This window comes from Lethenteron reissneri, chromosome 30 (genome assembly GCF_015708825.2).
Source record: "Lethenteron reissneri isolate LAM-NWPU_2019-01 chromosome 30, ASM1570882v1, whole genome shotgun sequence".
In the NCBI taxonomy this organism is placed as follows: Eukaryota; Metazoa; Chordata; class Hyperoartia; order Petromyzontiformes; family Petromyzontidae; genus Lethenteron; species Lethenteron reissneri.
Window position 1 is genome coordinate 3,206,188 of NC_083808.1, and position 23,732 is coordinate 3,229,919.

At 45.8% G+C, this 23,732-nt stretch overlaps 1 protein-coding gene across 6 annotated transcripts in view; it reads right to left on the reverse strand.

Moving 5' to 3' along the window:
• Nucleotides 1-477: 477 nt before the first annotated feature.
• The window catches only part of GRM8 (glutamate metabotropic receptor 8), a 120,256-nt gene continuing 97,001 nt past the window's right edge, over nucleotides 478-23,732 (reverse strand). For 2 of the 6 annotated variants that reach the window (XR_009755942.1, XR_009755943.1), the window contains exons 11-13: nucleotides 5,615-5,864; nucleotides 2,713-2,784; nucleotides 2,156-2,293 (exon numbers count right to left, since the gene is read on the reverse strand). Coding sequence is in view for 4 of the 6 variants with exons in the window: in XM_061562822.1 (XP_061418806.1) it covers nucleotides 2,143-2,293; nucleotides 5,615-5,864 (401 nt within the window). In the remaining 2 variants the exon portion in view is untranslated. Of the gene's footprint in view, nucleotides 2,294-2,712; nucleotides 2,785-5,614; nucleotides 5,865-23,732 lie in introns of all 6 variants that reach the window. The other 4 variants (XM_061562823.1, XM_061562825.1, XM_061562822.1 and 1 more) reach the window with 2 other exon arrangements.

Consider the following 23,732-nt stretch of genomic DNA (forward strand, 5'->3'; position numbering starts at 1 on the left):
AGCACATCGAAGGGAGATAGCGAGTTTGTCAGAGAACCACTGGCATTGATGTCACACGTAAACTTTGTTTCCTTTCTGCTGTCAGACACCACACGGTTGACAGCCGTTCTCCAAGGTCTTCACTTACAGATTGTTCCACCACCATCTCGACTTACATCTTCCTCTTGGTTGGTGAGCCCCGACTCCAAAGCCCATCAGGTTGGGGCGGATCATTTCAAAGGCAGGTTTGCAATAAAATTAAGTTGTGAAACCAGTTAAAGAGTGGTGTGGGGGGGACACGTGGCAAAGGAGCCGTACGTTTGTCGTGGCTTTAGAGAGCAGTGCATCACGTTGTGAGCAGCGGCGACCGATCTCGGAATCACCCCCCCCCCAAGCATGATGCAAGTCCCGGATTTGTAAACCTCGACGCGTTGGCAGACGCTTCACTGCCACAATTCTGAGCAAAGCGCAAAAAAAAGATGCTAGCGTTTTACAAGACTCTGTCGATCTCCTCTGCATTTATTAAAAAAGAAAACTTTACAGTCCACAGCTGCCTGGTTGTGCACACAGTGTCAGGCGGGGTAAAACGAGGTGGAAGATGCAATCTCTGAGGCCCTCCCGGTTTATTTTTTCCCCCACTCTTCAGGCATCGTAATGGACATGCGAGCGCAGGAATCGTGCATTAGCTGTACACATGGCAACGCTGCTCGGTTATATCTCTGTCATTGACCTTCTGTTTTTTTGTACGATTTGCTATTAGGGTTATTGAGCAAATGAAATACCTTGCGCTCTGTTATGGGCTTCCTTTAAACGACACTTATTGTGAAGTGCCGGGTCGCTGCGATTGTCGCGGAAATCAGTAATGACGCGATCGCCTCTCGTGATGCATTGTGGACCTAAAAGCTGGAGGACAAAAAAAAAGCCCCTTTCCTTTCAATTCGCCCGAGATCACAGTGCATTAAGATTACAATTGGTGAAATTTAGGGTCGCATTCCACAGACATTTTCCCACAAGCACAATCCAAACCATTTTTTTTATTTGCAGATTTTGATGAAACTCCATTTTATTAGAAATAAACTTTATGTCTGTATAAAAAAAAATTGCATGCGTCCTTCTAGTATATCTTTTCCGAAATTCATTCTCCAAGTTACAGAACACGAGAGATATACCGAGTCATTTAGCCCATTAGAACACACCAGACTGGACTTTGTTGCAACATTCACAGATAGGGCAGATGTTATGCATTTTTTCTTATTTTTAATTATTTTTTTACCCCTCCCCCCCCCTCTCCTGCACTACCCCCTTCTTAATTTCAGGAAACCACAACAATTGCTTCCCTCCCCCCCCAATGTTAGGCTGATAAATGGAACGACTTGACATCAACACAATGAGCAAAACGAGAGAAAGAGAGAGTAGGGGGGGAGAGAACAAGAGATATAACAGAAGGCAATGCAAACATTTAAGAGCAGCCTCTTGATTCCGTTTCGACATTTGCCGGCGCTGCGTTTGTATCCATCGCGCACACAAACACACACACACACGAGCGCGCGCGTGGATTAACCAAAGCGATGCTTTCGTGCGATTCCTTAATTTTGTTGATGTCGTTGTCGTTGCTGTTACTTAATCACTCCTTTATTTATCTCGCTTTTCCAAAATCTCCTTTGGAAATATCATTTCATCCCAAACAGCCCCCCCCTCCCCACCTCCCCCACTTATTTTTTTACAAATCCGCCCGCGCCGTCGGGGCGAGCGAGACGCTCCGTTCCGTCGGCGCTGGCAAGCGGCGTCGCAGCTTTGTGCTGTGCTGCGACGCTTACAAAAGATGCCTCTCCGAAAGAAAGGGACAACCCACACCTCTTCGCCACCGAAGGCCTCTAATTAGTGAGACGATTCACGGCCATCATGCACCACCTCCCACCCCTGCCCACACCCGCCCCGTTCATCCAATGTCCTCCTCTTCTTCGCCGCCGCCACCAGCAGCAACTCTTCCTGCTAAGGGCACCCCCCCCGCCACCACCACCACCCCTCCTCCCTCTGTCCCAGCTTCACGGCGTCTCCTCGCGTTCCGTGCACCAGCGCGGCGGTCTTCAATGCCCTCCTCCCCACGCCTTGGCTGCTGGATAGTCTCATCTGCGAGCCCAGACTCTTGCGCGGCATCCCGATTTAGCAGTCTGCTGATACGGCAGCTTTTCCCATAATGCCCTGCCCAGCGTGGTGGTGGTGGTGGGGAGGGTAGCGGTGCCAGCGGTCCCGGGAGCCTTTTACATGAGATGGTTGCTGTAGCTGATGTATGTTGTTTTTGTGCAAGAAGCTGCTGCATTCCGAGGGGAGGCAGGGACGTAGGGGGCAGGGCAAAACAAAAAAACGCAAAGAGAGATGTGCTATAAAAGGAACTGTAGGAAGTAGATTCGAGATAAATGTTCATTGCCGGGTTTTCTTTCCTGCATTATGTTTTCTCTACAAATTGTTCCAGGTTTTTTTTTTACACGTTTAGTCCGTGATGCTTGTTTCATTTTAAAAAGGATGTCTTAATGTAATTTGTTGTGCGTGTGTTAGACACGTGTTATCATCGTAGGTTTCAATTAACACCAGATTGACTTCTCCTGTTAGCACGAAGCTTCCGTCCTGTAAGCACAAAGCGGGCTCGATTCAGATATTAATTTTGAACACAAATTGACAATCTGGAATGTTATGTGTTTTGTTTCGCCAAAGGCGTAATGAGGCACACGTTACTTTCTAAACGTAGCACGAGGAGTCGAAGTGCAACTCAACTGGACGTTACATTTTTTTGGTCAGCTCGCTTTCCTATCGCGTTAAAAAGAAAATGTGTACAGAATGCGAAGCACAGACGAATGAAAACACGCACGCGCACACACACGCACACGCGCGCACATTACACATGGGGTAGCTAACACTAATTGTAAGTCTTGACTTTAAGGCTTTCGTGACTGCAGGAATTCATATTCTTTGGGTCTTTTTGTATAGCCACGTAGATATATAAAAATTATATATCTACGTGGTTTCACCGAAAGACCCAAAGAATACTAATTGTAAGCTTGCGCTGTATAAACAAACCACCTAGACATACAAACGCACACACATACTCATAAATAGGTGACACCCACGGAGGCTCTTCCCCAAATTAGGCGCCGGTCGTAAACACGGCGACAGTTAACGATGCATTTCGAACTTCCTGTATTTTAGACTCGGAGGAGGCCATTTATCGTGAAGTGGCAGCAGATGCACAAATCATCACTGGCCTACTTTCCTGGACGTTGCGAGCGCAATGCCGACTCGATGAGCAGCGCCGGTTTTTGGCTCGGCGTGTGTGCGTGGATTTCCACCCGCCCCTCTCCCCACCGGAACAACGAGGCTTCTCTCTAAAGGTTGTCCGCAGCCCGACAGAGAACTTCCATGAAATCTGGAGCCGGATTGCTCACGACAGGCTGACCAAGCGCACAGGGACTGAGCGAAGTAGGCGACGCGTCTGTGGAGAGGCTTCCATTGCGCGTCAGTTGATTCGCAGGGCTGTGTGTGAGCTGAGCGAGCCGCCGTTTAGGACCCCAAGGAGATCAACCGGGTCACTCACTCATTAACCAAACAGCAATGCGCAAAAACATATTGGCTTAAATTTAGGCGCTTGTAAGACTAGAAACTAAACGTAATTGTTCTAAATTAACAATAAGAAATAGGTCTAATTGGTCCGTTACCTCAAATTATTTCAGACCACTTACATGAATTAATTCTGAATGTTATCCAGAATATAATGTTTGTAGTCACGTGACAGACCACCCACAACTCATCTCTGCTTAGGGCCGTCAATGGGCTGGCACCAGCGCTGAGTTCGTGTCTCAGCTGGGTGGGAAGTGCGTGTGTATCGCTATCGCAAGGTTGTTACGAGTTAAAATCCTGGCCGCAGGGCGACACAACTTTGTGGGAAGTCAATTGCGGTTAATAATAATTGTACAATCATAATTTACATCGCAAGGTTAATACTAGCAGCATCTCCAGATGCTGTAATGGAACAGCGAAATGTCCTGTCCGGCTTTTAGCAATATTTGTCCCCCATTGTATAAATAATAAATGCCCTATCCGGGAAAACCATGACGGAGTCTCAAGATAATTTTTCATGAGGGTCCTGCTAGTGGGAATTCTTGGCACACTCCACTAAGTGAGCGTTTGACTTGTGGAATGCCTACGAAGTGGCCCCAGGTTGTAAAGAGGAGACGATCATTTCCCCCACGCTTGTTTTAGTTAGGACACCACTTTCACTTTACTTAATGGATAAATGATTCATGCGCGAATGCATGCAACGGCTCATTCAGTCATTCAATTTGGAGGCCGTCGAGGACTGCGTGTGGGTGGCGAGTCCTACTTTCTGTCTGCGTGATGACACTCTCATCAGTCAGGCGGCGAGTAACTTGGCTCACGGCCATCAATTCACATGGCGAACTTTTTCGACGGGCGATCTCGCGTGCGATATTTGAGGTCTACGCGGGTGCGTGCGGTGAGTGGGCCCTCACAAATGTTCGACGCGGAGAAAAAGTCTCTTATCTACGCAGACGGTGAGGGGGGGGGGGGCACCACGTCTGTCAGTGCACGCAGAACTGGCTCATAAGCTACGCGCATGAACTGGCACCGTGTACAATTTTTTGTAAAGTTTTTCATAATTTGCAAAGCTTAATATATATAAAGCCAACATTATTTTCCGCTGGAGCCCGTTGTCTGTCACGTAAAATTCCTTTAAATTATTTCTTCCCCCCACCCACCTCCTACAGATTTAGATAACAATAATTAAATAACAATGCATAACACTTAATCAATGCACTGCTGAATGGAGGATTTCCCAAGCCATGCTTGTCGTCGGGGCCTGCTTGAGGGTGTACTTCACGAGTTGAGGCATCACTCGCAGCTGACGTTAAGTCATTTCCGGGGATTGAACTCAGGTTCGGTGCTCAGTGCGTGATGTACTGTGCGCACCGTTGGAAAGTCGATCAGTTGACGGACTACAGATTATCTGTTAAAGATGACCTTTATGAATGTGGAGACAGAATGGGGCTCCAAGTTAGATAACACCTCGCCACCACGGAGCGGCGAGGTGGCGAGATGTTAACTACCTCGCCTGGTATACAGGAGGTCGTGGGTTCGATCCCGACCCTTACGATTGCCTGCATATTTAGATTTTGCGTTTCTCTCTTTCCGTGGCCACGTGGATTTTTATCCGAGTCCTCCGGTTTTCCCCTGCACATTTAGAATCAACACGCATTTAGAGTATTTGGCCGCTATACATTTTCAAGCGATGAGCCACTTTGTTGTTGAGCTATCACTTGCGACCAGTTCGCTTCTGAAAAAGAGCTGTGGAGCTCAGTGGGCCTTACCAGGTAAAATAATAAAAAATAGCTTATAGTTTCAGTTTTAAATTTACTTTTACCCATAATACCCTGCTGTGGCACACAATGAATTTGTGTTCCCACGGAAGCAGCCCGCGTTTGTCGACGCACAGCGCAAGTTAATTCCAACTCTCGGAGCCAGTGCAACTTTGCCGATGGGCAGAGCCACCGTGGCCCACGTGGGTCAGGCGCGAGTGAGGGAGGTGGGGAGGGAGGCGACGGTGTTTTGTGCGGGCGGCACTCACAGCTGTTCTCTAGGCTTTCGCAGAGCTCCGTCTTGGCCTCTCCGTTGGGCCGGTCGTTGGTCTTCCCGCCCGTCAGCTTGTTGGACATGGTGGCGGCCGTCACCACGGCCTTGAAGGAGCGCTTGCGTTTCTGCACGTTCTGCTCCGGGTGGAAGAGGATGATGTGCACCTTGGGCATGTAGAGCATTCCCAGAGCCACCGAAGCACTCAGGCTCATGGACACGGTGAGCGTCGTCGTCTGGATGTACACCTGCCCCCACGGCAAAGACAACGGGCGTCAAACGCGCACGGAGCAGTGACCTCATCGGACTGGCGGTGCAGTCGCGCAATGGAACCCCCCCGGGAGAGCCGCGGTGTCTACTGGTTAGGTCACAGATGCACAGTGACCCGTGAAGTCGCTTCAGCTCACAGATCTCTCTTGCAGGGATGTAGCCACACTAGATTTGAAGCTTTCGTGACTGCAAGGATTCATATTCTTAGGTTTTTTCGGTAAAGTCACGTAGGTAAAAAATAAAAATTTATAAAAGTTAAAAATGTAAATTAATAAAAGTAAAATACTCTTATTAATTTTTATTTTTTACTTACCTGACTTTACCGAATAAACCTAATAATATGTAGCCACACTGTGGAAGTTGGGGTGGTGCGACTAGCGAGTGGTTCCCAGTGGATACTGGGTAGATTACAGAGAGGATAGGTGAAGATCGCCCTCATTTCGTCACAGATAAGAGTAGTTACACTGCACTATGATGACATTAAATATACGCAGCTACTGGCTACTGACTCAGTTCTGTTCGTGCACTGCCGTGTATGGAAATGTTCCCTCATCTGCATCGATCACCTTGTCGAAGGCAGAAAAACTAGGGACTCAAAAATTGCAGGATTTTTTTCCCCCTCTCAGAATATAGTGGGTGTCTCTCAGCCCTGCTCACTGAACTCTGGGTGTCGTGCCATTGCCTGTCTCCGTAACCTGCTCTCCTCCATCCTGCACACGTGTCCTCACCATTTACTCGTCCCTCGTCCTTAACAATGCATATTTTATTTGTATGCTCGTCTTTAATTTTAATTGGCACTCTCCCTCGCAGGGGAACATACGTGTACACGTACGTAAACACACAGGGCATTTCTCGTAATTGGAATATGCACTCTCCACATCATGCGGAACAAATAAAAAGATCGCCCATATAATCTGAACAGACTGTTGGGGCAAGTGCTGGGAGCTATCACGTATGAAGGCCGGCCGCCTTTGTCTCCTCAGTGGTGATGTTTACACACCACACCAGGTACTCATTTGAAGCTGAGTCGACCTAGGAGAGGACGAAGACCGGTTCAAATAATCATCACTAATCATACAGGACACACGCACGCACGATCTCAATCTTAATTTGAATCAGCTGCTGTTTTTGTCATCACGTGGGACTTGCAGTCATCAAAAGCAATCATCAAAAGCATGCATCAAGTAATGATTTAATTTTTCTTTGAGATGAGGTAAATTGGTGAAGTCACAAAGATACACTGTGCTAGGATGCATGGAATGACACTCGCTTTAAATTGAACACACACACACACACCTGGTTAGATAATGTCACTTATTAAATCAAGCGCACATCTGGACAGTCCAGTATGATTTCCGTGGAGTGCACACCTGCACCGTGTGTCACGTGGTACATCTATAGATACCCCAACTGACCGCTAATGCACTTCTCACTTGAGTCTTGCATTCGATTTGTTACACAGATGTATGTGTGCATGTTGAACTTCTTTCGCACCACACGTAGCCGACCGTGATAATCGGAGGTGGTACTGTTTTAGCCAGTTACCTGGCTATTTTTTTTTAAGTGAGATCCGAGGTGCCTAAGTATAGCCGCAACAACAAAACAAAATATAAAACTAAAATCTATCTTCAGTTCAAGGTCCTTCTGGAATATTTCACAATTAACGAATGAGGTATTTGCTTCTAGATTTGAAGTTTTCGTGACTGCAAGGATTCATACTCTTTGGTTCTTTCGGTAAAGTCACGTAGGTTAAATTTTTTACTACAGTTATTTTGTTTTGCTGTGGTTGTCCCACCTGAAACGGAAGCTTGTGTTGCCTCCGAAACGTCGTGATTTAGTTGTTATTTTATTTTCACCTACGTGACTTTACCGAAAGAACCAAAGAGTATGAGGTATTTGCTTTTCAACAGGAGATTAAATATTGTGAAAACGAATGGCTTCCATGCTTTACAGAGAGGCAAGGTGGTTGCTCACCCTCCTCTGCTGCCTCCACTGTTCAAGTCCAGGCTCAAAACTCTTCCTTTCCTCAGCCTGTGACACATTGTATCTTTTTCTATGAAGTAGCTATACCCACAATTTATTTACAGCGCCTTGAGAAGTGATCACATTTAGGCGCTATCATCATCATCATCAGCCATGGTCAATCCACTGCTGGGTGAAAGCCTCGCAATCTGTTGACGTAGCCATCCACCTGGTCACCTGCACCCCGAGCCGACTTCATCGCTCCATCTCCTCATCGGTGGTTGCTCACGCAAACGCGTTCCCAATCCATTCTTCAGACATCATACGGAATCCAGCCTGCGTTGTGTTGTGCAGTACGTATTGTCTTGTACGAGAGGGTCGCGGCTACACAATCGAGTTGTGGATAACCCTGCTCTGGACCACCTGGCAGTACCGCAAAGGGCCTTCTGAAAACAATGAAGCTGTCAACAGTCGTTGCATTGCCACGCTTGATCACCGAATGGCTCGCAGAGCGTGACCCAGTAGAATGCCCCCAGCAGTGAATGAGTGAGTTCCCCAAGCGTCGCATGACCGAGCGGCTCGCGTAAAAAAAATTAACTACGAGCGAGCAGCTGCAAAGGTCAAGGGGTCAACTGGTATCTAAATGTGATTTAACTTTCCGCGGTCATGCACTTTGAAAAACGCGGCGGCTTTCTCTGGCAGAGTGTTGCGCCCGCTGAAAGGCACACGGGTTGTTATTTCGTGACGACCGCAAGCTAAAGGCGCAGGCCTGCAATTTCTCGCTCGCGACACCGCTGGCGACAGCTGCATATTGGGGTGCGATTCGTGTTTTTGTATCGTCACGTTCGGCGTCGCTTGACACTCGGCAGCACGGTGCGATGTGGCTTTAAGAGCAGGGAACGTGCTTGACTTGTCATTGTCGTTATCATCAACAGCTTTGGTCAATTTGGAACTAAACTAAAACTATTTTTTATTTTTTTATTTTTGGGTTACATCGTGGAAATATAAATATGTCGTCAATAACCCTCCACCACCACCCGACAGAGCCAATTAGTAAGGTTTGTCACGTAAACAAAACGTGGCAATTAGTTACTGCTCCAGCACACCGGTGCGTTGGAGAGCAAAAAACAACATTTACAATTCGAATACGAAGTTTCGCTGGCGATTACAACAACCAGCTTCATCAGGCGGTAGCCAGAATTGTGAAAAAATCTTCCTGTTTTGGTCTTAAATAGAGGAATAAATGTGTGAGCCTTGTTATATTCATGCGATCTAACAAAAACACTTTATTATGGATATTGAGCACGAAAGCCGACGTGTTAAACTGACTATACACACTGTACACAATTGTATTTATATTTCACCAGGTAAGGCCCACCGAGCTATTAAGCTCCTTTTCAGAAGCGACGTGGCTATCGCAAATGATTGCTCAACGAAGTGGCCTTTCATGTGGAAATCTACTGCAGCCAAATACTCTAAACCAGGGGTGTCCAAACTTTTTGCAAAGAGGGCCACATTTGATAAAGTAAAGATGCCCGGGGGCCAATAGTTCCTTTTGACATTGTTTTAACCACAAAAGTTACGTGGAAATACACACTGTTATAAAACAATTTTCATTGTCACAATTACCTTTGTTTTTCAAATGACAATGTTACCAAATATAAGCCACTCAGGCAGACGGGAACAACTCTAAAAACGAAATTCTGCCTTTCATTCAGTCAGATAACATTTAACAAACTGTATAGAATACCTTAAATTTCCATGAGCCATAAATAACACATTATAAGACCGAAGCTGCGGGCCGTATGAAATCTGCCCGCGGGCCGTTATTAGCCGGACTTTGGACATGCCTGCTCTATACGCACGTTGATAAATTCAATGCTGGATTAAGGCCTCCCTAAGTCACGGCCAACTGTCATGCTCATGCAATGTAATGATCCACCCAGCAACTGCTCATGACATGATTTCACTTGCTTGTCTTATTAATTATTTAGAATTATAAATATAATATTAGTTACTGAGCACAGGCCTAAAGTCCCTAGATGACCCAGCAGCCAGCATCGCACCTAATGATTGTGCAAAAAATAGAAAAGTTAATTTGTATTTGTATTTTTATTTAAAAAGGTTATAAGAACTCTGGGGGGGTGGGGGACGGGGGAAGACTGCGCCAGGGAATTATAAAGTGGAGCAGCACGAGGAGAGAATCAGTGCTGTGAGCTGCAGCGTGGTGGTAGAGTGGGTGACAGTTGTTGTGACCTGCAGTGTAGGTTGTTTAAACTTCACATTTACTACTGCTATTTTACCAAGTAAGTTTCCCACTGAGCTACGTAGCTCTCTTTCAGAAGTGACCTGACCACAGATGACAGCTCACCGAAGTAGCTTATCGTCGTGTGGAAAATATTTCGAAACGCACGTTTCTAAATGTGGAAGGAAAACGAGAGAACCTTGGAGAAAAATCCACGCGGCCACGGGGACACCATGCAAACTCCAAATATACAGGCATCAGGGTCGGGATCGAACCCAGACCTCCTGTATACCAGGCGAGGTGGTTAACATCTCGCCACCGTGTGATGATTGAGTGAGTGAGCGTGAGTTGTGACCTGCAGTGTGGTGGTAGAGCAGAGCACGGACGAGACGAAACAATCAGTCCGCACTGGGTGGAGGCATCGACAAGTGGCGTTCATAGCAAGGGTTAACCACGGTAGTAGCAATAGACGAGTGATAATGAGGTGAGGTGGCTGGCCACTGGTGGAGCGAGCGACTGCAGTGAATGAGTGAGTGCTGGATCATCAATCAACCCGACTTGCTTTACGTTGATGCACTGTGAAAGGCACATGGACATTCTTTGCACCGAGCGCGATTGGGATGTAATTAGTATTTTTAATTGCCACGCTAAGCTGTTTTCCCTCCACCCCCATCTCCACCCATAGCGGCACAAGTGCTGTGCGGTTTAAAGAGACGGCATTGTGAATCTACTTGTGTTCGGCATTACATGTCTGAGCCTAATTCTCTTTCCACCATAATGATGGGAATTATTTCATTAATTCTGGGTAGCAATGGGACACTTATGCGGATTTTGTGTGAGTAATAATTAATCAGTAATCACAGCTGACAGACACTAAGATTAATTAAATAGATTATTCATTCCTAATTGACCTTGATTGGCTTTCTGTTGGAGATCGAGTTATGAAACGCCGCCCAACCTTTTTTTTTTTCTCACGAGGATTTAACTCTTGACAAGATCACGGCAAGTACAATTTCTTTTTCTCGAAACAAATCGGGATCATTCACCTTAACGCAGAGGCGAACAGGTGCGGGTTGGGATACTTTCCCCGAGAACGATTTGATCACGAAAATCAATATACACCCACCCATGCGCCTCAGGGAGAAATGAAGTCTTCAATCATTTCGTTACAACCCTGCTCTGTGAGATACAGATCTGGTGTGTGTGTGGGGGGGGGGGGGGGACCAGAAAACACACGGACGCTGCTAAAGACAACGTAACGGAGGCTGAAAGGTGCATACAAAAGCGAGCGACGGTGGTTAAAGGTGGGAAGGTTGGAATGAGACGGAGAGGCAGGAAGAGGAACAACGTGGATCGGGGAACGAGGAACCAATCATCGAGAGATAGTATTGACCGTCGAGGAGAGCGAGCGAGAGGGCTTGGGCGGGAGTCATCACGGAGGAGCGATGGTGGCCGACGGGCAAACAACGGCGATGAAATGGTGGTAGCAGATAACGAGCGGCTCAACTCTTTGTCAAAACGACTCCCGAATGGATTCCCTGCAACGTGACGTGAAGCCGATAGCACGCCTGGGATGACATTGGTGAACAGCAGCAGACACAAAAAAATATCGAAAAATACTCAGAAGTTTTTTGTTTTGACCACATCGCCTGCATTGATACGCGCGCCGATATCACTGCACAGTGCACAGATTGCGTGTCGAGGTATTCATGCATTGAGGCCTTTGTGTATTGCGGCGTTTCAGTAGTTTCGCGGCACAGCCTCGGAGCGGTTGTTCCATTCCAGACAGAGGAGCAGTGTTGACGACTCTAAGGGAGTTCTGGTCTCCCATACCTGCCATTGAGATTCTCCATAATTACCAATTACACCCGAATGGCCCACAGAGGCCTATTCCGAGCTCGTAAATGTGCGCGGGAATTGAACGGCAAGCCGTACCTGAGCGTGTGGGGGTTGTATTAATGCCACGTTTCCCACTCCCTCTTCCCATTAATTCCATTCCCCGTTCCAAAGGACTCGAGATTGCTGCTGCTGCTGCCTCGGTAGCTCGCGTTCGATGAGCGTGGCTGGCAAAGCAGCAAGAGAGGGAGCTGCCTCGATAAAGATTTGTGGGGCAAAGCGTCAGACACTGTGTGGAGCAACACTCGGTGCAGGCAAACGACGCACGGGAGAGCTGTACGGCACCAAGTATCGGGACAGATACGTTACCACTGTTGGGAGAAATATAAATACAAATTTAAACTGGCATTCAATTACTTTCCTGTATTCGTTTAATGACTCGTTGTAAGAAAAACACGTACTTTGTAAGTATGTCAATAAGTGCAAAACTAAACTTTTTAAATACCTCCCCGTGCCAAACACGTCCCCATAACCAATGGGACACGAGTAGGCCAGGCCTAGATTTCCTCGGTGACCTTACCAGGTCAAGCCGCCACCAACTGGGCCGTGAGGCCTGCCGTAACTGGGCCCCGTGGCTCCCTTTCCTGGGGGAGCCAGAGGCCTTCACCTGAGTCACCTCTGGAATCAGTCCCTACAACGTGGCATCAACGGGGAAGACACGCGGTCAAGGGCAACTCCCCCACCACTCCCCCACCACTCCCCACCCTCTCCACTGCTTAGGTCAACTTAAACAATAGATTTCAGCTTCTGGTTGCGTAAACTAGCCGAACGCACCTGTTAATCTTCTTGGTTCTTTCGGTAAAGTCACGTAGAAGGGAAATAATAAAATAATAAAAATACAACATAATAAAACAATTCTCACGACGTTTCGGCCACAACGCAAGCAGCCGTCCTCAGCTGAAAAACAGGTCTGTTTTTGCTTGCGTTGTGGCCGAAACGTCGTGAGAATTATTTTATGATGTTTTATTTTTATTATTTTATTATTTCCCTTCTACGTCACTTTAACGAAAGAACCAAGAAGATGAATCCCTGCAGCCACGAAAGCTTTAAATCGAAATTTAACGCACCTGTTGACTTGTGCCGCGGCGAAGAGAAGGGAGCGGAGCTGTGCGGCTCGAGGAGCATCGCGATAAAGACACGAGCCAGGCCCCAGGCCATTGATGGAACAGCCCAGTGCGGCATGAGTCTGCGTTCTAATGGTCGTGGAAATGTGCCACGAGGCTGCATGTTCCAGGCTGTCCGCCACGAGTTCGAGTTCTTGTTAATGATGAGATAAACACATTTTGAGCACATTTATTTATTGTCGCCACAGTGCCCAAGTGACCTGAATGCAGTGAAAGTCACTTTAAAAAGACCCACGCTCACGCCTGTCAGGCCAGTATGATGTGCCCAAAATTCATTTGTCGAGAATTGTTGTTTTGTCAAGAACGGAGCTTCAAACTCGTGTCAGATGGCCGGACGTGCGACCGTGGTATGCGGCGAGAGGAAAAGAAGATTTGTTTTAGTTTTAGAATTTTTTTCCGTCTCTCTGACAAATTATCCTTATGGCGGGACCCCGGGGTACCAAATAATACAAACTGGCCGAGGCAATTAAATATTTAATTTCTGGGACACTATTTTTCCAGGGGTGTACTTCACTCCGCGACTGGGGTACCGATCAATCCGAAATCAGTGCCACACTCCGCGATGTCGAGACGCAGCGAGGATGATTGCGCCGAAACCCTGAACGCTCGTACGCACCGTAGCAGTGCATCGTGTACAGCTCGTCGAGATGAGTCGATTACCGCATCGCCGACCATCAATAGATTAAAAATGATTGCATCACGGACATGATGCGAGAGCCGGGGTATTATGGTACCCCAGGATACAGCCATGAGGTTCAAATAACGTGCGGAGAGGAAAGACATTAGGGGCCACGCGTTTGAAGGCATGGGCGCTAACAACCGTGCCGTTCACGCGTTTTGAAAGCAAAATAAGCAAACACGCAACCATACAATTTCCAACATGAATGCCTCGGGCTGCTTGGCAAAAAATGCAGGCACCCAAGCGAAACAGATCGCAAGAACAGCGCTGGTGCAGCACACACAACCAGGAACGGAGCGTGGTTAAATTATCCTCCATGGAGCGGCTTTTTCCCAGGAGAAAGTTCGGCTTCAGGTAAAACCTCTCAGAGCCGGACTCAAGTAAGGCCAGAATGCACGGTAAGCCAGACAGATGGCTACCGTGAGAAACTCACCCCAATAAAGCTCCAGCCGGAACACAGAATACTGTTCATCACGCGTGAGTAAATCCACCTTGCACCTCGAGTTTTATAACGATAATAAAATATGACTATATTATAATAATTATTCTTTCACCGCTGCTTCGTGGCGATGGTAAAGTGACTCGGGATTGAAAGCCTAAAGCAGTGATTTTTTGTGTTTGTTTGGCGTCAGTGAAATGCAAATACTACAATGTAAATAGTTCTCAAATTGTTACTTTGCATTCAGTAAGTTTCATTGCGTATGATTACATGTTATTACTTAAGGTACATCAGACATTCCCCCATAACCGAAAAGGCTCTTCTCCAAATGAATGCGAGTGCACGAGGTTTGACTGCATAGCTTTCCAAAAGTTCCACAAACCGCAAAAGACAAATTTCCCTCCGTAGAGCTTGAACAGACTGCTGGGGCAAGCGCTGTTGGTGAGCACCTATGAAGGCCAGTACAGCATACGAGGGGGTGGGTGGCCAACACCACGCCCGGTCACCTTTGTCTCCCTTGTGGTGATGTTTTACACACCTCACCAAGTACTCATTTGAGGCTGAGTCGACCTAGGGGAGGACCGATCGTGGGCGGGAATCGAACTTGGCTCGTCAGGTTCGTAGCGCAGCGCACTAACTGCTACACTAACATAAATCACAAAAGACAAATATCCCCCGTATAACCTGAACACACACATCAACGGGTGGGGGTTGACCTGGTATCACACGCACAGACACGCACACACAACACTGCCAATGCTTTACTAATCTTCCTGCCCAAGAGAAGGAGAGATCGTGGCTTTGGTCCCTGAGCTATTAGCCCACAATTATCTTATCGGCACCACGTAGAGTGGTACATGCAAATTATTACTATCTTGAAGGATTCTTTTTTTTAATATCCCGTGGTAGCTTTGCACGAGACATGATTCATTAAAGAAGGGCAACCGTTGTACAATTGGTAGAGAACGTCGTGTTTTTGGAAGAAAAATAACGCGATAAGAACGCGAAGAGAAAGTTGCGTGTAGAAACAGTATTTAAGCTTTTATTTAAAGCTTTCGTGACTGCAGGGATTCATATTCTTGGTTCGCTCGGTAAAGTCACGTAGAAGGGAAATAATAAAATAAGAAAAATATAAAACAATAAAAATTATCACGCCGTTTCGACTGCAACACAAGCAATCATCATCAGGTGTGAAATCCACAGCAAGAATTTTCGAAACGTCGTGAATTTTTTGTTGTTTTATATTTTTATTATTTTATTATTTCTCTTCTACGTAATTTCACCGAAAGAACCAAGAATATGGTATTTAAGCTGATAATGGACACTGCTTATGTTGGACCCTGGTAGCATTTGTCACCCAATGTGGTACCGGTCAACCCCCTCGGCTCATAGGCTACTTTGGACAAGCTCTGCACAAACCGTGGCTGGACGAAGTCCCGTGGCTTCGTGTCAAAAGCGGCGAACGCACAGCAGTCGATGCTTGGACGGGGCATTCAGCCAAAAGCTGACAACGGTTTAGTAATGTTGTTTTCTTTTCCATCACAACAACATTGCCAATACAAGCTGAGAACAAAACAAAGGAACGCCCTACATTATGTAGGCCTTCGGTGTAAAGCCAAGCACGCAACGTAAAACATGAAACAATTAATGGAATGTATAGTAATAGGGTTTTACCCTTTCAACTGGTACAAAAACTGACACCTTTATACAAGGCATCATGTTTGCAATAACCACAACACAAGCAGTCAAAATGCAAACAAAAAGAAACAACTCTGATGATGATAATGATATGCACTGTCCTTGAAATTGATTGGTTCACACCCGAGACAGCTTTTCTTAGAGCCGAGTCTTTTCTTAGAGCCTAGTCTCCATTGGTGTTGGACTAGATGACGCCAAAAGGCCTTTTGGCGTCATCCCTTTGGCGTCATCTGGTCCAACACCAATGGAGACTAGGCTCTAAGAAAAGCTGTCTCGGGTGTGGACCAATCAACTTCAAGGACAGTGCATATCATTATCATCATCAGAGTTGTTTCATTTTGTTTGCATTTTGACTGCTTGTGTTGTGGTTATTGCAAACATGATGCATTGTATAAAGGTGTCAGTTTTTGTACCAGTTGAAAGGGTAAAAACCTATTACTATATTTTGCCACTGGTAAAGGAGGTCTCATAGTATAATGGAATGTACTCAAAACATATCTGTATATGAATCCGTCTCCTGAGTGGCTCCGTCACCCAGCCCTCAATGACTATACTTCACCAGCACAGTGCGTGTTGCTTAGAGAACTCCCTCAGAGAGATGACGATCCATCCTGGGAAAACCAGGGCAGCTGGGAAACCCTAAACTGGTGGCTCATTGAGCCGTTGGCCTGAATAAGGTGTATTGACCACCGCCTAGGGTGCCAAAAGCTAATAATAATTTCCTTGAAGCATTTAGCTCTCGATCAGGGAAAAGGTGTGACAGCAAGTTAATTACTCTTTGGTTCTTTCGGTAAAGTCACGTGGTTAGAAATAAAATTAAACAAATCAAGACGTTTCGATCGCAACATAAGCGGTCGTCATCAGACTGCCTGTGTTGTGATCGAAGCGTCGTGATTTGTTTTATTTCTAACTACGCGACTTTACCGAAATAACCAAAGAGTATGGATTCCTGCAGTCACGAAAGCTTCAAATCAAGAGCAAGTTAATTGTGGTAGTTTTTAAGGGGAATATCACTCGGAGGGTGCTGTACTTTAGCGAACGCTAACAATAGAGAACATCGTTTTTGGGAAAAAATAACAAACGTGAGATATTAGACGAGCTGGACCCTCGTTCTGTCTCCACGTTCATAAACGGGCATCTTTATTCCGTCAGCTGATTGGCTTTCAAACGTTGCTCGCAGTAATTCACGCACTGCGCTCTGCACCCTGAGTTCCATTCCCGGAAATGACGACGTCAGCTGCGAGTGATACCTGAACTCATGCTGAGACCTCGCAGAATCAGAATATCAGAATATTTATTTCTACTGGAGGAATCCAAAGAGCGACAAAGCTCTTTTTTTGACAGGCGTCCAGCTAGAGCAGGTGGCCACGTGGGCCATCTCTTCACCGTGGAGAGACGCCAAAGAGTTTGTAAACACATTTCCAGGAGGCGAAACTGATCCTTTTTGACTTAGCAGCGAAAATCGGGATGGAGCGTGAAGATTCTGCTGGCTCTAGGCCTGGGGTTGCTGTGTTTATCACAACAGTCGCATCTGTGCACTCTACAGACGAACGGATAAAAGAATGCAGCGGCAGGTGTTACAAATGACTGTAATCGTGTCAAGCAAACGCATGTTTGCCTGGCACGTGTCTTCGCTTTTTAGGCAAGTAGAGTATGCTATTTCAATACGTGTTAGGGGGGCGGGGGGATTGGGGGCGTTCCATCAGCTACTTTATTTTTATTACTACTACAGCAGCTGCATTTCAACATCATAATCACCAGCCGTTGTCAATCCACAGCTGGATTAAGGCGTTCACAGGTTGCTACCGCCACCTCTCACAATTCTGCGATGCAATAATCCGCCCAGCCACACCTGCAACATGAACTGATTTCATCGCTCCATCTCCCCAGGAGACGTCCAGCTCCGACAGACACATTCTATTCCTGGGCATTTCACCTTCACTCGAAAAAGAAATTCAGTGACTGTATTGGCAGTTGCGCACTGGCCGTTTTTTATGTGCCGTGTATATATATATACATGGTGGGCCAAAAGTCAGGACGTAGATTATATTTATCGTAACAAATCACGTAGAGTTATTTAATTTTATTCAGCTAATGTTTAAATTGACTGCCGTTAACATTCGCGCATGCATGACCTCTTTTTTAAAATTAATTGAGGACTTTTCTTTAAGATTACAGGGTGTAATCTTCGAACATTCGTCAATTATGTTTTGTCTCAATTCATTCCGGGCTCATGGTCGAGTTTTGTAAACCAACGGATTGGAGGCGACCCCCCGAGAAGAAGAGAAATACATATATAAATAATGACAACAGATAAAATATTAACTTAAAGAATAAACAATTAAAATTATTTAACCCCAGCGCTAAAATAAATGTAATAACCCCATTTTTTCTAAATTTTGGGCCACCCTGTACATTTTTCCGAGGGTCACATCAACCTTCCATCACCAAACAGGATTCTTTTTGCTGCAATCCTATCTCAAATTCCCCAAGCATATTTTCCAGCGAATGCCCCGCGAGAAATTCCATTCTGTGTGCCGATCATATACTCAGATATCACAGTGAGAAGGATTGGCAAACATCTCCGTGTGTACACACACACACGCGCAATGCTCGTTGCGGTGGCGGCGCACTGTGTCTATCAAGGCCCCGGTCATCATCCGAGGAAACTCAGCCACGGAAAGGCTGCCCTCTCGAGAATAGCTGTCATGACTCTGGATCGCCAACTGACATCCTACAAAGTTGAACGCTGCGCGATCACGAGGGGTGTTCGTCTGCGCGCTGCGGCTGTCGTGTGCTTTGCGACGAGCGGTGGCTTGACGCCAAAATACACAATGTTTTCATGATACAATCTTTTTCTCCCTTTCTTCTTTTTCTTGCTGCTGCTGCGAATGGCTGTGAAGATTCTGAAACTGAATCTAAGTTGTTTAGCCTGGTGCGAGGGGGGGAGGCCTTCCATCCCACCATCGAGAGATTAGAAGGGACGAGCGTTGGCAGTGTTCTCCGGTGTTATTTTGCGGCCACGGTCGCTGTGCGGGGTTTCCGATGACAGCGTTCGTAGCTCTGAATCCGCGAAAGCCACCGTTACAAAGTCTCGCACGGCACGACCACGGGAGACGGATTCCTCCGAGTGCTAGGGGCTGTCGTGCCAACGGCTGTCACCACCAGTCGACTTTCCGTGACATTTATTTTTTACGAACTTACGAATTATAAAATTTCCACGTAACTTTGCGATTGCAGGTCGCATTTTTTTTTATCGGCCTGTTTTAATTTTTTTGACGCTACGATGTGCTTGAGGTACGAATAAAGATTGCTTGAAAGATCTGCCCGCAGAAACTCAACGAACTCCGGCCTGCCCATACATCTTAGAATCATCGCAACTTCACGAACTGCAATGCTCGTGACGCTATACGCCCGCAAGAACCAACGAAGGCATAGAGCCACCTTGCCGTCAAGATATTCAAGAAGCGTTTTACAAAGCGCTCATTCAATGGGCCTTGCCGAACAGGTTCCGGACAGGGCAACGTCTCTGTGCGGGCTACCTCCACCGTTGGAGTCGTCGTGACAACCCGCAGTGCAGAACACGTGATGCGATCGCACTGGTTACACACAAAGCGCTTGCTCACAAATGAATCACGGTAGTTTGCCGATCTCGTCGAGGAGCACAAATCGTCACGCGAACTCCGATCATCCTCGCAACAGCAGCGGCTCTTGGCTCAGCCATCGAACAAAGATGGTCACAGCATCGCGCGCTTTCACATGATGCACTTCTGCGGCCATCTGGAAGCCACTAGAGCGATGCACTTTTAAATTTAGATTGGAAACTCATTTCTTCACTGATTTTTGTGCTAAAGTTTGTTGTTCTTCCTCCACACCTCCGATTAGCACGATTCGCTACGTATGGTGCGACAGAAGTTCAACGTACAGCTGTGGCTCTAGAGCAGTGTTATTCACTCATTTTCAGAGGGGGGGCATTTTTGCCGATAAGACATCATCGGTGTGAGCGCCGCCGCACGTTTAATACCATTGGGAGTTTGACAGCAGCACGAAGATGATGATGGGGGGTGTTGTCACGTGTTGTGTATTGTCGGGGGCCGCACTAAAGGCTACCAGGGGTCACGGGCCTTGCAATGAAGACTGCTGTTCTAGACAAACAATGTCGCGTATTGTTGATGACTGCCCACTGACTGACGTTCAGAGGAGGTCTCCGAGAGCTGCACATGGCCACCGAGAACGCCATCGGAACGGCTCGGTGACTGCGCACGCGGTGAATGAAATGGGCGATGGCTATTTTTAAAACAATTATTCTTTTTGCGGACATTACTGCAACCTCGTGGAGTGTCACGGGGAAAAGAATGAAAGGATGAGCGTGGAGAGAAAAAAAGTTTGACATAACGATAGCGTTGGCGAGTCTCCCGTTCGTTTGAAATGGCTCGCCGCGAAATGACATCCCGACATCTGTGCGCAAATTCCACGGCCGTTTGGGTTCGCAGCGGAAAACGCGTTGACGTTTGTGAAGGCGGCTGTCGTGAGTTGTAGAGGGCCATTGAAACGGGTGATATTCAAGGGCCGTATCTGTGATGACAGTAAACATTCATGTAAAATGTGCAGCCCTGCGATTTTCTGCTCACGTCGCTTCTATTAGAAGGGCTAGATTTGAAGCTTTCGTGACTGCAAGGATTCATACTCTTAGGTTTTTTCGGTAAATTCACGTAGGTAAAAATAAATAAATATAAATACAATAATATAAAAAATAATAGAAATACAATGATAAATCACGACGTTTCGGAGGCAACACAAGTCTCCGTCATCAGGTGGGACCGTCACAGCTATATTTACAACTACTGAAATGCTTTTTGAAACTTATTTATGGTAATGACAAAAACTATTGTTGGCTTTGATTATTGTGAGGTTATACAACATACTCACATGTAAATTGTCTTAATGGTCTTATAATTTATTTACCATTTTGGTTGGAGCAAGTCTCTTGAAATGTCCTCACATTGCTAGGTAATAATAATCGTTAATTTACTAGTAAATCTAGCTGTGACGGTCCCACCTGATGACGGAGACTTGTGTTGCCTCCGAAACGTCGTGATTTATAATTGTATTTATATTATTATGTCAATTATTTATTTATTATGTACTTATTTTTACCTACATGACTTTACCGAAAAAACCTAAGAGTATTAAAAGGGCCTCCACGAGTGGCGGGCTCGCTAGAGGGCTCTAGAGAGATCCCCTCTAAAGTGTATCTTGTACTACTTTTCCATACCGCCCAGACATATTGGAAGAGGTGTGAGAACCAACCCTTTAACCTCATCACACACAGACGACTTGCTGATCAACTATCGGTGATGTACAGATTTTTACTGCTCACGCGCTTGTAATAAAGCTAAAATAGTTGGCCATGCCACCCATAAAAATGTGGGGTTCACAGCTATCATGGCCACTTCTTAGTTCACCTTAAGTGCTTATTTGTATTATTTTTGGACGTTTGTCTTGTTTGGGTCAATGTATTGGACATACGGGTCTCTTTGCAATGAAGCAATGTCCTGTTCAATGAGATATTGATCACCGCAACCAGTCCAGTAGTTTGGGAGCAGCTTCACATCAGGGACGTTTGGCGAGCATTATGTGAATAAGTTCTCATTTCCCCTTTATCAGAATCAGAATGTGTATTTATACTGGAGGAATCCGATGAGCTATGAAGTTATTTTTCACAGATGTCCAGTCGGGGCAAGTTACAACAACAAACAAAACAAAGAACACCGTAAGAGTGTATAGTTTCGGAAAGGTAAACAAATTCTTCCATGAAGATGATAAAAAAAGATTTTACTTTACCAAGTAAAGCTGACAGCTATTAGCTTCTTTTGTAGAAGCCACCTGGCCACAAATGATGGCTCAACGAAGTGGCTGGTCACGTGCCAATTTATGGCAGCCAAATAATCAAAATAACACTGGTCAAGACACTTTTTCTGGCATAAGGTATTCCAACGGTATTAAGGCAATTTTGGGGTGCTATCCCATCAGGTTTCTGAGATATCAAATATTGCATTTTCAATAAAAGCTGCAGAAGACAAATATTAAATAAATGTGGATATCTACATAAAATGATATTATAAACACACTATCCTAAAGATTCAGCACCATATTTTAATACTAAAGCAGTCACTGACTCGCAACAACTTGCAATCATAAGTGACAGAGTTAATTTCGGGTAAAATCAATGAAAATGGGGTATGCCGATAGCATAAAAATGAGATGTGATAGAGCAGATCTGAGATCAGATTTGGAATCAGCACTCTGAAATTCAGGCCAGAAAAAAAATGTGTTTTTTTGTTGACCAGTGTAATGAACGTGGCACTGACCAGCTGCGATGATGGATAGCAACGCTTTCGGTGCTCTTGCCACCGATCCAGTTTGCGCCGAGTCAACAGCAATGCCTGGGTCTTCCCGTAATTTCTACAGGGAATTACCAAACTGCGCATTACGCTGGCGGTGGACAATAACGAAGGCGTAATCTTGGTCACGAGATATTCCGAGGGGTCCTGGTGTTGTAGTTCTCATCCCGAATCTGAAAAATTATCTGTCACTAAAATTGGACAAGAACAACATGGGAAAAAAAAAGAATCAAGCAACGAGGTCCCAGGCCTCTCTTGCAAAAGAGAGGAATGAATCTTGTTTTGCTCTAAATAGGATACACAGAGGACACCCAATTGTAATGAGTTATGAACCAAAGGCACATGTAGTCCTTCCCAATGCACCTCCGATTAACACGGTTGGCTACGTATGGTGCGATAGAAGTTAAACATACATACAGTGTACATACGTTACGATTACATAGTATGGGTGTAACGATTAATGTCCTCGGCGATTCCATTGATCTTCGTTATGCAGCGCTGCAATTCCATTCAAGAATGTGCTATTTATTTTTGGTCTCGTTGACACTCTCGTTTGCATTGTTTCTTATCTCCTTTGTACAGTTGTGTCTGCTCCATTTGCCTAAATGTAACATTAGCAGTCCGTAAAAATAATACCGATTCTTACTCAATGCTGGGCGATCGAAACCTGGATCCGAGCCCAGGATCATAACGGTGTCTGCTCAGTACTATGAGTCGTCTATTCATCTCTCTGGCCTTGAAAATACCATATTTTTCCAATCAAAGTGCATTTATTTTGATGTATTTGAAAAAAAAAAGATAAGTCATTATTGCCCCTCCAGCTTTGTAATAGCTCTCAGAAGCTATCATTCAGCTAACAAGATCATGCATAAGTACTACATGGCTCCCGAAAAAAAACAAAAGACGTCAATAGCACTTAGTACAATAATGGTCTCTTTCAGGCGGTGACGTTCAACAATTGCATAAATCACTGATTGCTCTAAAAACTGTTAATGTGGAATATCAACGCTCTCCATGTATTATTTATGAAGCTTTAAGTGGTTAGATGCTACCATGTGCACAGAAGTGAATGGTAAATTATTAAGACGTTTAATTGGATTTTTCACATTGATAAAGCTCCGTTTTGGCAAATCAATGTCATAGCCGTTAACACCATCGTTAGTGTAGTTTAAAAATATATATAATTGATTCACCGTATTGCATCAACCCCACAAGTGTTTTTTTTTAATCAACACGTGGCTTTGTATGCAGTGCTAACGCAGCGTCGATGGCTGCTCCATCTAGCTGAGCCGTGCAGAGGTGTAAAGAGGGCATCGCTTACAGGAAGCAATTCAGGAGGTGCACTCTCACAGGATGTCTCGCGAGCACCTGGCGACAACGCTGGCAGTCATCTCCAGCG